At 27.9% G+C, this 17,325-nt stretch overlaps 1 protein-coding gene across 10 annotated transcripts in view; it reads left to right on the top strand.

The window, feature by feature from the left end:
- Positions 1-17,325, top strand: part of LOC109605330 (restin homolog) — a 34,871-nt gene that overhangs the window by 5,970 nt on the left and 11,576 nt on the right. For 4 of the 10 annotated variants that reach the window (XM_049968115.1, XM_049968113.1, XM_049968114.1 and 1 more), the window contains exon 3: positions 16,933-17,013. The exons of 1 other annotated variant lie outside the window; for it this stretch is intronic. In XM_049968115.1, the coding sequence (XP_049824072.1) occupies positions 16,933-17,013 (81 nt within the window). Of the gene's footprint in view, positions 1-2,821; positions 3,033-15,089; positions 15,150-16,088; positions 16,176-16,932; positions 17,014-17,325 lie in introns of those variants that run through there. 5 more of the 10 variants (XM_049968118.1, XM_049968120.1, XM_049968119.1 and 2 more) reach the window with 5 other exon arrangements.

Raw genomic sequence — 17,325 nt, 5'->3', positions numbered from 1 at the left:
ATAAGTAATAGTGTAAACATATGACTAACCAAAATTTTAACCGGCGCAATAGATTATTCACAGAAAAATGTTATGTGTACGAAAATTATAAATAAACAAATATTGAATAATAGTAAACATTAACATGTTTATAATTAATTTGAACCGGTCCTTGACATCTCACAATACTCTTATCAGAACTGTTATCAAATTAACTGTCAATATATTTTGTATATATTGAGTTACAATTAAAATACTACAATAAAAAATGTAATAAATGAATGGTCCCATTGTATGTTAATTAAAAAAGTTTAATTAATTATATCTCACTCGTTCCCAAATAGGTTTCATTGTCGGCGTTTTGTCACGTTTTCTAATTGCACCGTCTATTCTAATATCATAAACTCTTTCGGAATGCCAATTATTCTAGAATATATGACCTACTTTTCACCGCTCATCGTTTCAATAAATTTCAGTTAACTGGATTGTCTTGTTAATTTAAATGTAAATCCGCAAATAATGTAATACGTTGGTGATTTATTTTCGTCCCATTTTTATGGATTTTCTTTAAAAGGTAACTTGTGATTCTTTCAAAATGATGTTCCTAAAAGAAAAGCCACTTCAAAATTATGCAATTAAATATAAGCTGTTAAAAGATTACAAATATTTTTGGATAGTTGAAAAATAAACTGAAGGATTTGTCTTTTTTATGTGTAAACTGTTAAAAACTGAAAAATATATTGCTGGAAAGTAGAAAATGGAACTCAGAAGAATTTATTTAATTGTATGTTTCTAGAAGAAATCTCTTCAAAATTTGTACGTGTGTTGAATAATAATGATGGATTAAGTTTAAGCAGATAAAAATAGAAACATCATTAACACATGAATTTATTATTAATTTGAAATTAGTCAAACCAGTTTCTTCTTATCAAATAAAAAACAACTTAAAATAAATGAACAAACATCTACAATGTTCACTTTAATTGGATATTTCCTGAAACGTTTTTTGTTGTTAATAAATAATATTCTTAAAATAAAATTGCAACTTATTTATTAAGAAAAAGTATTCTATGAAACTTCATACAAGGATCTTGTATGTGTGTAAAGGTTTTGATCTCCTTAAATGAAATAATAGTTAACATAACCATCGAGTACTCTGTTATGGATGCTGATGAAATATCAGATAAATACATATACGATTGTATTTCCGTGTTTAAATAGAACATGCGTCATCAAAATACACCCAACATTGTTCTAATATCCTTAATAATAAAATTAAAAGTAACAATTCAATCACAGAAAGATAAATTAATTCTCGTCTTATCCCCAACTCGATACACTCTTATCTTATAGAAGCTTTCACAAAATTGCATAATTTTACGTATTTTATTCCGTTTTAGTTACATTAATTGATCAGAAGACATAATTTCATTAGAAAAATACCTTTTAGCACAGACTAATACTTTCAGTATGAGATTCTCAGAAATTTTACACATTTTATTTCATGCTTTAGTTAAATTAATTGATCAGAATACATAATTTTATTAGAAAAATACCTTTTGGTACGGATTAATGCTTTTAGTATGAAATTCTCAGAAATTTTACACATTTTATTCTATGCTTTAGTTAAATTAATTGATCAGAATACATAATTTCATTAGAAAAATGCCTTCTGGTACAGATTAATGCTTTCAGTGTGAGATTCTCAGAAATTTTACACATTTTATTCCATGCTTTAGTTAAATTAATTGATCAGAATACATAATTTCATTAGAAAAATGTCTTTTAATACAGATTAATGCTTTAGTATCAGATTCTCAGGAATTTTACTTATTTTATTCCATGTTTTAGTTATATTATTGCTTTCAGAATGGGATTCTCAGAAATTTTATATATTTTAATCTTTGTTTTAGTTACATTAATTAATCAGAAAATACAATTTTATTAGAAAAATGCCTTTTTAAAAAAATGCTTTATTAAATTAATTGATCAGAATACATATTTTCATTACAAAAATGTCTTAATACAGATTAATGCTTTCAGTATCAGATTCTCAGGAATTTTACTTATTTTATATCATGTTTTAGTTATATTAATGCTTTCAAAATGGGATTCTCAAAAATGTTACATATTTTAATCCTTGTTTTAGTTACATTAATTAATCAGAAAACATAATTTCATTAGAAAAATGCCTTTTGTTACAGATTAATGCTTTCAGTATGAGATTCTCAGAAATTTTACACATTTTATTCCATTCTTCAGTTAAATTAATTGATCAGAATACATAATTTCATTAGAAAAATGTCTTTTAATACAGATTAATGCTTTCAGTATCAGATTCTCAGAAAATTTAAATATTTTATTCCATGTTTTAGTTACATTAATTAACCAGAAGACGTAATTTTATTAGAAAAATGATTTTTTGGTACAGATTAATGCTCTCAGTATGAGATTCTCAGATATTTTACATATTTTATTCCATTCTTTAGTTAAATTAATTGATCAGAAGACATAATTTCATAACAATTGAGTACTCTGTTATGGATGCTGATGAAATATCAGATAAATACATATAGGATTGTATTTCCGTGTTTAAATAGAACATGCGTCACCAAAATACACCCAACATTGTTCTAATATCCTTAATAATAAAATGAAAAGTAACAATTCAATCATAGAAAGATAAATTAATTGTCCTCTTATCCCCACTCTTATCTTCTAGAAGCTTTCATGACATTGCATAACGATGCAAAAGCTCATCCACTCCACGAATCCAATTTCCATCACGTACACACATCAAACAAAACATCAAGCCTCCCTACCACTGAACAAAACACTTAGTTTTGTTTTGTCCATTTCGACTGGCTCGGATTTACAATCGTTCCGTACGACAGCGAGTCAAGATCGCAGAAAGTGTTGGGCACGTTTGAGTGCTGTTGTTTTCCTTTTACGTTCCGTCTCCTGGTCCGGGTTGGCTTGAGCCCCGTACTCAATTTGTATCGTATCCCACATGCCGATCGTGGCTTTCCGAGAACCGGACATGAGTTATTATGGTGAGCTTTCCCTTTTTCATTTCGAGTCGTTTTCTTCGGTGTCCTAATCAAGGATTTGTTTTAGTCATAACATAGTTTAATTTTTCGGAGGGCTTAAACAATTTTTCAATTTATTTATTTTTACTCAAAATTGATTTTAATAAATAATCACATTTTTCTAATTTATTAATTGTGATAAAAAGTCACAGGATAAAATATAAAATTAATATTAGGATATTACATACTGACTTGATTGACTATAACATTTTCTATTCAATAATTTAGAATATTTAGTTCAGAAAATAATTTTGTTATAAAAATTTGATTTGTTGCATGCTAATGCCTTAAGTATCTAATTCTTAATATCTTATACATTTTATTCCATGATTTGGTTAGAATTTGATTAGAATTCATAAATATATTAATAAAATGTCTTTTGGTACAGATTAATGCTCTCACTTTAAGAATCTCATAAATTTTACACAATTTATTCCATGTTTTAGTTAGTTTAATTGATCGGAAAACATAAGTTTATTAGAAAAATGCTTTTAATATCAGATTATCAGAAATTTTACACATTTTATTTCATGCTTTATTAAGTTAATTGATCAGAATACATATTTTCAAGAGAAAAATATCTTAATACAGATTAATGCTTTCAGTATCAGATTCTCAGGAATTTTATTTATTTTATTCCATGTTTTAGTTATATTAATGCTTTCAGAATGAAATTCTCAAAAATTTTACATATGTTATTCCTTGTTTTATTTACATTAATTAATCAGAAAACATAATTTCATTAGAAAAATGCCTTTTGGTACAGATTAATGCTTTCAGTATCAGATTCTCAGAAATTTTACATATTTTATTCTATGTTTTAGTTATATTAATTGACCAGAAGACGTAATTTTATTAGAAAAATGATTTTTGGTACAGATTAATGCTTTCAGTATGCGATTCAGAAATTTTACACATTTTATTCCATTCTTTAGTTAAATTAATTGATCAGAAGACATAATTTCATTAGAAAATGTCTTTTAATACAGATTAATGCTTTCAGTATCAGATTCTCAGAAATTTTACATATTTTATTCCATGATTTAGTTATATTAATTGATCAGAAGACGTAATTTCATTAGAAAAATGTCTTTTAATACAGATTAATGCTTTCAGTATCAGATTCTCAGAAATTTTACATATTTTATTCCATGTTTTACTTGTATTAATTGACCAGAAGACGTAATTTTATTAGAAAAATGACTTTTAGTACAGATTAATGCTTTCAGTATGAGATTCTCAGAAATTTTACATATTTTATTCCTTATTTTAGTTACATTAGTTGATTAATTTCTTTACAAAAATGTCTTTTAATACAGATCAGATTCTCAGAAATTTTACATATTTTATTCCATGATTTAGTTATATTAATTGATCAGAAGACATAATTTCATTAGAAAAATGTCTTTTGGCACAGATGACACATTTTATACTATGATTTAGTTAAATTAGTAGATCAAAAGATATAATTTCCTTAAAAAAATGTTTTTGTTCACAAATTAATGCACCCAATTCTGATGATCAGATATTTTACACATATGACACCACAAATTAGTTATAAGTTTAGATCAAAAGACATTATTCATTTCAAAGCTTAATAATATATTTTTTGCTGTAAAAATAATTTTTATTTGATGAAAATCTAATTAAAAATAAAATATTTACACATATATATTTATATTTAAAAATCAGTTGTCTCCTCAAAAATATTCTGTATTTCATTTTCTTTAATTAATAGTTTAGTATTTTTTTAAATCATCAACTAGAAACTATTTCTAAAAATTGTTTGTTCAAATATTACATCACTCACTTTTCAGCTTATCAATATATAAATATTTTTCTTGAGTGTACTATGCAAAAAACATTTTAAAATTTACTTTTAAAAATTTATATTACAAATATTTAGATTAACACAGACTGTTGCCTTTAGTTTCCTTTAAGAAATGTTATAAAAATGTCAATCAGTTCTTCAAATAATCATGGTACTATGGTTGCTTCGAAGTTTTTTCTAATTAAAACCATTTATTTTTATGTTCCACACAATTTTATCATTTTACGAGACAGACACACATTCCGGTGTAATTCAATTACTTCACATTATTTTCCTTTTGACTCCAAGGGTGCGCCTATTGTTGCTATCTGAGATAATATTTTGTTGTTTACTTGTTTGTAAAATTCGGCTCCCACGCGAAACGTTATTCCGTTTTGTTGTTATTTGACATGCTCGAAGCATAATGAATTATTTAAAGTTATTATTTGCGAATATTGCACGTCACCTATATTTATAGGCTTCGAAAAACGTCACACTGATATTATTTATTGCTGTTTAAATAACTTTCTTGATACACCAACTGGCTGGTTAATTTTTGTTTGTTAATCGATGGTTCCGTTAATTAATCTCAGTTAATTGCCTGTTAATGTTTATTTATGGACACGATTCGCGGTGCTTTCTTAAATTTTTTATCACGCATCAAACTGTAATCAATTCTGATGTGATACATTCTATTGTACTAATTTGCACAGTATAAATTTGATCCCTTGACTTTTGATTTTGGGTGTGCACAACCCAGTTTCGTCTAATCGGTCTGAAATTAATAATGCCTCAGAAATGAGATTTATTACCGATAAATAATTACAAGAAATTGGTGTAATTAATATTGTCAGGCGACACCGCCAATAATTGGCAATAAATTCCCAACATTTCATTGGTATGAATTTTTATGTGGTTGTCTGTATATAAAGTTGTTGCGACCAATTAGTTTCGTATCAACGGCGACTTTTCCTAGCAATTCGATCTGCGGCCGTTTTGATATCGACACGCATTAATCAAGAATGCCGTTTCGCATTTGTTACGTGGAATTTACATCGAAAATAGGCGAACTGCATCTGAACAATACGAATTAAGGACTTGAGACTGTTAAGAAATTGCCGTGACGCGTTTGAGATAAGTCATCTGGGAGATTGATTGGTTTTTTATTTTGATTGATTTGATGGTCTTTTAAGTGACTGCCTTTTGTGCGAGGACTTTCGATGGACAGATGATCTAACCTAGAGAGTAAATCTGTAAATGATTTTTCTTAAATCTCATTTGATTGATTTCTTTATTGTAAGTTAATAGCCATTAGAAGTTTCGTATTTTGTGTACAGTTATGCATGTACAGAGTGTCTTGAATTATGAGTTATTTCCAGACCAGATAGACAGAATCTGACTTTGACAGATTTCGAAAAAGTATGGCAACTTTTTTATTTATTTATTACTTTTTCGACAAACAATTAAAATTATCTACAGCCATTTTTAGTGATACATGAAAATATTGAGAATTGTTTTATTTAATAGCTCTGTTGTTTAATTCAAATTAAGTTATTTAAAATAAAAAAAATTAATCATATACCTCTAAATTTTTAGAAGGTTAAAATATATATTAATTAATAAAATTGTCAGTTTTAACACAATTTCTTTAGAAAAATATTTCACAGATAATAGTATTGGATATCTCAAAATTTATAAAAAATATCACTATATATCTTACCTTAAGATAATTATATATTTTTGGAAAACTTCATTATTTTCCTTTCCTTTAACTTACCTTAAGATAATGTATCAAAAAATATATATTTTGGAAAGTTTAATTGTTTTCCGTCATTTTAAAGACAAATTTAATTATATCTTTTATTTGAAATAAAAAAATTTACTTTTATCTCAAAATTTTTTTAAAGAATAAGAAGGAACGTTAATAATAATTTTTTTAAATATCATCTTTGGTGGCTTGAACATTGCAAAATATTATTTTCCATATATTTCATGGGCAACAGCACTGAATATCTCGAAATTTATTCGAAATATCACTATATCTTGCCTTAAGATAATTTAATATATCCAAAACTATATATTTTTGGAAAATTTAATTGTTTTCCGTCATTTTAAACACAAAATCAAATATAGTTTCCATTCGAACTAAAGAAATTAACTTTTTATCTCAAAAATTGAAGTAAATTAAGAAGATACGTTAATAATAAATTTGTTAAATATCATATTTGGTAACTTGAACATAGTTACTTATGCAAAATACTATTTCACATATATGTCATGGGCAACAGTACTGAATATCTCGAAATTTATTCGAAATATCACTATATCTTGCCTTAAGATAATTTAATATATTCAAAATTATATATTTTTGGAAAGTTTCCGTCATTTTAAAGACAAATTCAAATATCGTTTCCGTTCGAAGTAAAGAAATGAACATTTTATCTCAAAAATTAAAGAAGATTAAGAAGATACGTTAATAATAAATTTAAAATAAAAAAAAATTGACTTTTAATCTCAAAATTTTAAGAGGAATAAAAAGAATTGTTAATAATAAATTTGTTAAATATCATAATTGGTGGGTTGAACATAGTGACTTATGAAAAATACTATTTTCCATATATTTTATGGGTAACAGCATTGAATATCTCGAAATTTATCAGAAATATCACTATATCTTACCTTAAAATAATTTAATATATCAATAAATATATATTTTTGAAAAGTTTAATTAGTTTCCGTCTTTTTAAAGATAAATTCAATTATAGTTTACATTTAAAATAAAAAAAAATGACTTTTAATTTCAAAATTTTAAGAGGAATAAAAAGAATTGTTAATAATCAATTTGTTAAATATCATAATTGGTGGGTTGAACATAGTTACTTATGAAAAATACTATTTTCCATATATTTTATGGGTAACAGCATTGAATATCTCAAAATTTATCAGAAATATCACTATAACTTACCTTAAAATAATTTAATATATCAATAAATATGTATTTTTGAAAAGTTTAATTAGTTTCCGTCATTTTAAAGACAAATTCAATTACAGTTTCCATTTAAAATAAAAAAAATGACTTTTAATTTCAAAATTTTAAGAGGAATAAAAAGAATTGTTAATAATCAATTTGTTAAATATCATAATTGGTGGGTTGAACATAGTTACTTATGAAAAATACTATTTTCCATATATTTTATGGGTAACAGCATTGAATATCTCAAAATTTATCAGAAATATCACTATATCTTACCTTAAAATAATTTAATATATCAATAAATATGTATTTTTGAAAAGTTTAATTAGTTTCCGTCATTTTAAAGACAAATTCAATTACAGTTTCCATTTAAAATAAAAAAAATGACTTTTAATTTCAAAATTTTAAGAGGAATAAAAAGAATTGTTAATAATCAATTTGTTAAATATCATAATTGGTGGGTTGAACATAGTGACTTATGAAAAATACTCTTTTCCATATATTTTATGGGTAACAGCATTGAATATCTCGAAATTTATCAGAAATATCACTATATCTTACCTTAAGATAATTTAATATATCAATAAATATATATTTTCAAAAGAGTTTAAGTAGTATCCCTTATTTTAAAGACAAATTCAATTATAGTTTCCATTTAAATAAAAAAAATTGACATTTAATCTCAAAATTTTAAGAAGAATAAAAAGAAATGTTAATAATAAATTTGTTAAGTATCATAATTGGTGGGTTGAACATAGTGACTTATGAAAAATATTATTTTCCATATATTTCATGGGCAACAGCGTTGATTATCTCGAAATTTATCAGAAATATCACTATATTTTATCTTAAGATAATTTAATATAAATTTTTAAAATAAACATTTTGTGTCTTTTAATTTTACATTTTAAACCCAAATTCAAAATTGAATTGTAGTTTCCCTTTGAAATACAAAAGTTGCATTATCTCGAATTTTTTAAAGAATTTTGGGACATCCTGGACTTAAGTAGAAATAAATGATTTCTTGTATATTTTCTTTAATGTAAAAACTGTACAGTAGTGTTATTTAAATCTTATTTATCTTATCACTAGAATATTTCAAATAGTTTACTGTTATTAATATTATCTTCATCACGACTCACTGAATATTTATTCAAATGCTTTTTTTATTAAATTATTTCAACTTAAATGCCACTAAACGAAACCTTAGATGTACGATTGCATAACAAATGCCAGCGGAATAAATTTAAATGAACGAATAAAAGTCACCTTCAACAATAACCATTTATGAATTTGTACATTCTAGAAATCCATTAAAATAATTAACACTTATTTAATGGCCGTTTATTAGCACTAAATTTTAAACCTAACGTATAAATCAAAGTTTTTGTAAATATTTGTTGTAAACCTACGAATTAACATTCTATCAGCCGTCCGTAACACGATCATTAAATTTGTTTCTTCGTCAATTTAGAAACTTAATTGGGTTACACAAACGACCTCCAATGTCACCGAAGATAATGTTTCATTCGGTTCAATAAAACAATTATTCCAATTGCAGTTTGCACTTAATTTAATAACCGTCCATCAAAACCGTCCAATTGTGCCGATTATCCTCCACCGACAACTTATATCGTCATATCTGCAAATGTTTGCGGTAAAAACTCGTCCGGACACTTGTCTCGTTTTACAGTTACACTCCGCACGACCATTGTGTGTAAATGTCCGGTCGTAAAGCTTCAATTTACTTGAATGAATCCTTAACGAGTCTCCGTACTCGTACCGTACTTATTTCGAGGCGGTGACTCAGTAAATGCACCAGAAACTGACCCGAGATAAATTTCGGTGCGCCTAAGTGGCAATTATGTTTTATTTCGGCCTTTTTATTTGTTTGGTAAACGTGTGAGTGGGCGACAATTTTACTACATTTCCACTTGTGGATTTTTATTTAATGGTGGGCACGAATGTGTTAATAAATTTGAATTATTTCATGTTGGAAATGATATTTAAACATTTTATTGACTTATAAAATTAACCGTTGATTATCTGATTTAACTGAATATTAATTAATTAATTTTGCACATTGACTTGGATAAAAACTAAATACATTTTATAACCCGAGCCTTGACATTTCATTAGGTCGTGAATATGGTCGGGGCATTTTAATATTGTTCCGCTAATGTTAACAGAAAATTTTATGCAGGATGGGCACAGAAACATGACCATTTTTTCAATGCAGTTTCTAGTTTTTATATAATTTTGAATATTAAACAGTGATTCCAGTCAACCTTGTGTATTAAGTGAAAGAATGTATGTTGTACTATTATCTCAGGTATTGTTTCAAGTCTTGACCATTGAATTATGATACGTAGACTGTTTCAAAAAAATCGATAAATTTTTTTTTTTTTCTTATTTATATCGAAAATCTTGTTGGAAATGGTAAAAAAATACTGTTATTAATATTAATATTAAGAGGTGCCGCATCGTAAATTTTAATTTCTCGTTTAAATAACACGGGAACGGTGTTTTCTTGGATTTTGAAATTTTTTAACTCTCGTTAGAGATAATATTTCAAAATGATCAAAACAGATTTTTATAGAAAATTTAACGCTCTACAAAAAATGTCTCTTACAGGTTTTTGATATATTCATTTTTTCAAAAGTTATTTAACATTAAAGTTGGATTGATTTAAAATTTTGATATTTTTCTCATTTTCTGACGCAACCATCAACTTTATGGGAAAATTTTATATGACATTTTTTGTAGAGAATTCTATTTCCTATAATTTATCTTTGAAAAAGTTTTTGATATTTTTTACAGATCATAAGTTATCTGCAGAAAACTAAAAATTTTATTAAATAAATGTTATTTTACTGCTTAAAATTAAACATTTTATTTAAATAAATAGATTTTTACTAAAAAAATTGATTGTTTATTATAATCAAAGTAATATATATCGTTACACTAATAGACTTTTACTACAATTTGGCAATTTTAGTAAAAGTAAAATAAAATTTATTTAATAAAATTTTTAGTTTTCTGCAGATAACTTATGATCTGTAAAAAATATCAAAAACTTTTTCAAAGATAAATTATAGGAAATAGAATTCTCTACAAAAACTGTCATATAAAATTTTCCCATAAAGTTGATGGTTGCGTCAGAAAATGAGAAAAATATCAAAATTTTAAATCAATCCAACTTTAATGTTAAATAACTTTTGAAAAAATGAATATATCAAAAACCTGTAAGAGACATTTTTTGTAGAGCGTTAAATTTTCTATAAAAATCTGTTTTGATCATTTTGAAATATTATCTCTAACGAGAGTTAAAAAATTTCAAAATCCAAAAGCACACCGTTCCCGTGTTATTTAAACGGGGAATTAAAATTTACGATGCGGCACCTCTTAATATTAATATTAAGAGCTGTAACTTTTTTTTACCATTTCCAACAAGATTTTCGATACAAATAAGAAAAAAAAAATTTATCGATTTTGGGTCGAGACGGAAATACCAACAATCATTTAACAAAACCCGGACAATTTAAAGTCCGCCAACATTAATGACCTGAATATTCTCGTGCACAACAACAAACATCACCAAAACAAACAAACATCCCAAACCAGATTCCGCAGAGATCTGGATTTGACGGACGAATTGCTAATTAATACAATCGCAGTCCCACACTTTGTTAGTTTTTCGTTTAGAAATCCGTGTTGGTTTCTTGCAACTGGTAAACATTGCCCGGATGATTTTTTCACGGTTAATTATTCCTCGCCCACAACTCGATATAAAATATAACGTTTCTTGTTCCAGCCTTCGATGTTAGAAGGTAGATAGTGGCGAAGTGTCAAGGAGAAGGAACTCGTGAATAAAAAAGCCTCATGTCTTTGTCATCAATCATGCGGTGCATGTGTAAAACATGCGTGAAAATGATTTACACGTTATTTTTAGTGTTGCAGTGCCTTGTGCCTGTTTATTTGATAAAAATGGTCGCCTTGGTTTGTTGTTTGGGTTCTTCAAGCACGTTTGCTTGTTGGAAATTGTCTATGTAGGTTGATAATGCTTAAGTCATCTCGGGTTTTATGGCGCATAAAGGTTTTGTATTACATGGCTACAGTTTTTACTGTTATAGCATATTGTTTAACTGTAATTCTCAGAAAATCATTTATAACGATATTTAATGGTTTAGAAAAAATGTTAAGAAATGTTACTATTCTGTGGGAAAATTTTATTCCACCAAATACATATCAAAGTTGAAACAAGGTTTACAGATTGATGGATAGTTCTCCCATAGTGTATATCAGTAATTCTCAACAAATCATTTAGAAAAATCTTTAGTGAGCTCAAATCTTTATTATCCCAAATACATATCAAGATTGAAACTAAGTTTGTATCTTAATGGGTAATTCAAATCTCAAGTTGAGTATAAGTAATTCTTAGCAAATCATTTATAACAACTTTTAGTAAGCTAGGGGGAAGTTTACAACTCTTCTGTGGCAAATTTTTATTACACCAAATGCATATCAAGATTGAAACTAAGTTTGTAGCCTGATGGATAATTCAAATCTCAAATTGTATATCAGTAATTCTTAGCAAATCATTTATAACAACTTTTAGTAAGCTAGTAAACTATTAGGGTAGTTTACAACTCTTCTGGAGCAAATTTTTATTACACCAAATGCATATCAAGATTGAAACTAAGTTTGTAGCTTAATGGACAATTCGAATCTCAAGTTGTGTATCAGTAATTCTTAGCAAATCATTTATAACAACTTTTAGTAAGCTAGTAAACTATTAGGGAAGTTTACAACTCTTCTGGAGCAAATTTTTATTACACCAAATGCATATCAAGATTGAAACTAAGTTTGTAGCTTAATGGACAATTCAAATCTCAAGTTGTGTATCAGTAATTCTTAGCAAATCATTTATAACAACTTTTAGTAAGCTAGTAAACTATTAGGGAAGTTTACAACTCTTCTGTGGCAAATTTTTGTTACACCAAATGCTTATTAAGATTGAAACTAAGTTTGTAGCTTGATGGGTAATTCAATCTCAAATTGAGTATCAGTAATTCTTAGCAAATCATTTATAACAACTTTTAATAAGCTAGTAAACTATTAGGGAAGTTTACAACTCTTCTGGAGCAAATTTTTATTACACCAAATGCATATCAAGATTGAAACTAAGTTTGTAGCTTAATGGACAATTCGAATCTCAAGTTGTGTATCAGTAATTCTTAGCAAATCATTTATAACAACTTTTAGTAAGCTAGTAAACTATTAGGGAAGTTTACAACTCTTCTGGAGCAAATTTTTATTACACCAAATGCATATCAAGATTGAAACTAAGCTTATAGCTTAATGGACAATTCAAATTTCAAGTTGTGTATCAGTAATTCTTAGCAAATCATTTATAACAACTTTTAGTAAGCTAGTAAACTATTAGGGAAGTTTACAACTCTTCTGTGGCAAATTTTTATTACACCAAATGCATATCAAGATTGAAACTAAGTTTGTAGCTTAATGGACAATTCGAATCTCAAGTTGTGTATCAGTAATTCTTAGCAAATCATTTATAACAACTTTTAGTAAGCTAGTAAACTATTAGGGAAGTTTACAACTCTTCTGTGGCAAATTTTTATTACACCAAATGCTTATTAAGATTGAAACTAAGTTTGTAGTTTGATGGGTAATTCAATCTCAAATTGTGTATCAGTAATTCTTAGCAAATCATTTATAACAACTTTTAGTAAGCTAGTAAACTATTAGGGAAGTTTACAACTCTTCTGTGGCAAATTTTTATTACACCAAATGCATATCAAGATTGAAACTAAGTTTGTAGCCTGATGGATAATTCCAATCTCAAGTTGTGTATCAGTAATTCTTAGCAAATTATTTATAACTACTTTTAGTAAGCTAGTAAACTATTAGGGAAGTTTACAACTCTTCTGGAGCAAATTTTTATTACACCAAATGCATATCAAGATTGAAACTAAGTTTGTAGCCTGATGGATAATTCAAATCTCAAGTTGTGTATCAGTAATTCTTAGCAAATTATTTATAACTACTTTTAGTAAGCTAGTAAACTATTAGGGAAGTTTACAACTCTTCTGTGGCAAATTTTTATTACACCAAATGCATATCAAGATTGAAACTAAGTTTGTAGTTTGATGGATAATTCATATCACAAGTTATTTGTCTGTAATTCTTAGCAAATCATTTATAACAATCTTTAGTGAACTAGTAAAATATTAGGGAAAATTACAACTCTTCTGTGGCAAATTTTTATTATACCAAACTCTTATCAAGATTAAAATTAAGTTTGTAGCCTGATGGATAATTCGAATCTCAAGTTGTTTATCTGTAATTCTTAGCAAATCATTTATAACAATTTTTAGTGACCTACTAAAATATTAGGGAAGATTACAACCCTTCTGTGGCAAATTTTTATTACACCAAATTCATATCAGCATTAAAACTAGGTTTGTAGCTTGATGAATAATTCAAATCTCAAATTATTTATCTGTAATTCTCAGAAAATCATCTACAACAGTCTTTAGTGAGAACTTAAAGAAGGTTCAACTCCTCTACAGCAAATTATTATTCCAACAAATACGTATCAAGATTGAAACTGGGTTTGTATCTTGATCGAGAATTCAAATCTCCTCCCAAATCTTGAAAAAAAGAACATTCTTAGAATTTGGCAACCGTAACAACTTTTATATTTCAACACTGATGACAGTATTGTTTTATTATTCGCCACAAAGCATGTGATTTGGTTTCTCGAGCATGTCAATGAGTTTTTATATAAAACTGATTCATAATGACACTATTCAGACACTAATCCTCTTAAAATTCGTTTAAACCCGTTAAAGCTGTCATCCAGGACATGTGTGAAATTCTCTTCTAATAATGACATAAATAGCTGATTATCAACATAGTGATTTGTTTATACGCGACACGTCAGGTGCTATTATATTAAATCACACGTTTTAATCTGTAGGAAGATGTAGTGGGTCGTTTTATTTCCAATTGCTTGCGTTGTGAAAGATCCGATCAAGGTTAAAAAACTGAATATCCGGATAACGCACTTTGTATCATAAAATATAATAAATTTATACGTTTATACAAAATTAGAGCATTGGTCACAAACATCAAAATAATCGTCAAACAAATCCGTACAGGACGTCGAAGAAATTGCATGATTGGCAACAATTTGATTAGCTTTTTTATACAGACAGCTACGATGATTCAATTAGACGACTGACTGATGAGTATGGTCGCCATCGCTTGACAGGTACGTATTTATGATCAGTTTGATTTATTAATCGCGACTAGTCATTAGAACGAAAAAAAGAACGGTGTCTAGATTTCATCAGTTGATTGATGTGTCTTGCTACTTTTTCATGTTCCATACGAATGCTGCAGGAATGCTGGTTACAGTTGTAATTTGTCCCAGGATATTAATTAATTAATCATTTTTGTGATATACTGGTTTTTGAACATGAAATGATTCTTCATTTGATCCATTTTGTATGAAACATGCTTTTTAATCACATTAGTTTTGTTGTACTTTGATCACGAAATGATGATACGAATTAGTTGCTCCTATAAATTTAATTATATGATTCTAGAATAAACAACGTCGATGATGAGAATAAAAATGCTCCCAGCATGATTAATAACATGTCACCGTGACCTTCATGTATTCCAGATGAAAAACAAATTGCGACTCCAGCTATACCTGTTTCAATAAATCAATACCAAACATATACAACACCAATAATAAATCTGACCATTGAGAAATCTAGAACAATTCGATAAATTCCGCCCTTCCAAAAATAGGATTAATTAATTTAATATCTCTAAATTTACATTACCCAATATGGGACCACATTTTTACGTAACCTTGTGACCTTATTTTTCAATTATATCGTCTGTAACCGGCATTAAAATGCGATTCCTTTTGCCGAAGACAATGGGATTTAGGTGGAACTTTTCAAAATCGTTCTTTCGTCGCCTAAATGCAAAGTCCCATTCGACCGGTGATTGTGCAAACGACGTACACGGAATGGCACTCAAATATTTTGGCACAATTAACGTTACACAACTTTAATAACAGACCAATTTCGACACCTATTACACGGTGAATCTCTCACGCCATTTGCACAGTTGCAGGACTTTGACATTTGCATGAACAATCTTCATCCATTTTCTTTTTGCATGCACGACTCAGATCTTCCAGAGGCCGACGAAAACGAGGAAGATAATTATTACGGCCGGTCATACAGAAATTATGACACGTACCGTAAACGATCGTCGCGTAAGTGTTCCTGCTCATTTTCAGTACTCCCCATTTGTAAATAACCTCCTGTAATTCTTCATTTGACTCGTTTTAATTGGACAAAACGGTTCTTTATGGGTGTACAAATGCATTTTTTTATTGCCACTCACTACGTTTATGTTTTTGGCTAATTGTTTATTAGCTCCAGTACCCCAGTTTCAAAGATGAAAGGTTGAACAGGTGAAATTGGGCGTGGGTTGATGAACCTATTTAATTTGATTTTTAATCGGGTCTTTAAAAGTATATCAGTTGTGTTAAAGATGATCTTCCACCTTCAACTCAACAATTTATCGCCGTCCAATTTGGCACGTTCAAAAACGTGGTCGCCCACCGATTGAATGCAAATTAATAATAAAAAAATTGTTTACAACGCAGCTAACGTTCTTCGGAGCACATGCGTAGGTTAATTATACAGTTATTAGTGCCTACAATGCGATTTTTCACCAGACATAATTACTATCTTAAGAGATTTTTAAGGAAAAACGTTGCATTTGAATATTTATAAAGAACCTGAGACACTTCTTGAAGAAGTTAATGACAAAAATTTCAATAAATTAAAATTGTAATTGTGCAAATAAACAATTGATGACATTGTGTTTTAATTTCCCTCGCATCCCGATTTTATTGCATGTGTTTTTATTATATTGCACTTTTATTTTTTATTTTATCACATTTAGTCTGGATAGAGTTTGCACCAATGCTGTAATTTTTGTTGCTTTGTGTGTTGCTTGTATAGCTGGTAGCACTTCATCTATGGACGCTCTTTGGAACGCCCATCCACGCAAAGTGAGCGAAGCAGGACTTAGCGGTCACTCAGGTACTATTCTTTATCATCAGTCAGGCTCACAATCAGTCACTTCTAAAGGAGGTTAAGGGTTAACTTGTGTGTATGAAGACTAATCAGTTGTCACCTAAAATAATCCTACGATCAATTTAATATCCTCTTAATTTGTACTTAAAATTTAACGGTACTACTCCTGTTAAGATATCTCCATAAATATTTTATTTGATTCTAATGAATAACAGTTCAATAAAATAATTAAATGGGCCACGTTGTATGTATTTCCTATAACAACTGAAAATTTGAGGAACTAATCGGTACTTCACCAATTAGGATGTTTCCTAGGTT

The sequence above is a fragment of the Aethina tumida genome, chromosome 5, assembly GCF_024364675.1.
Source record: "Aethina tumida isolate Nest 87 chromosome 5, icAetTumi1.1, whole genome shotgun sequence".
NCBI lineage: Eukaryota > Metazoa > Arthropoda > Insecta > Coleoptera > Nitidulidae > Aethina > Aethina tumida.
The sequence above is the reverse complement of the archived record's forward strand: the minus strand, read 5'-3'. Positions and strand labels throughout refer to the sequence as shown.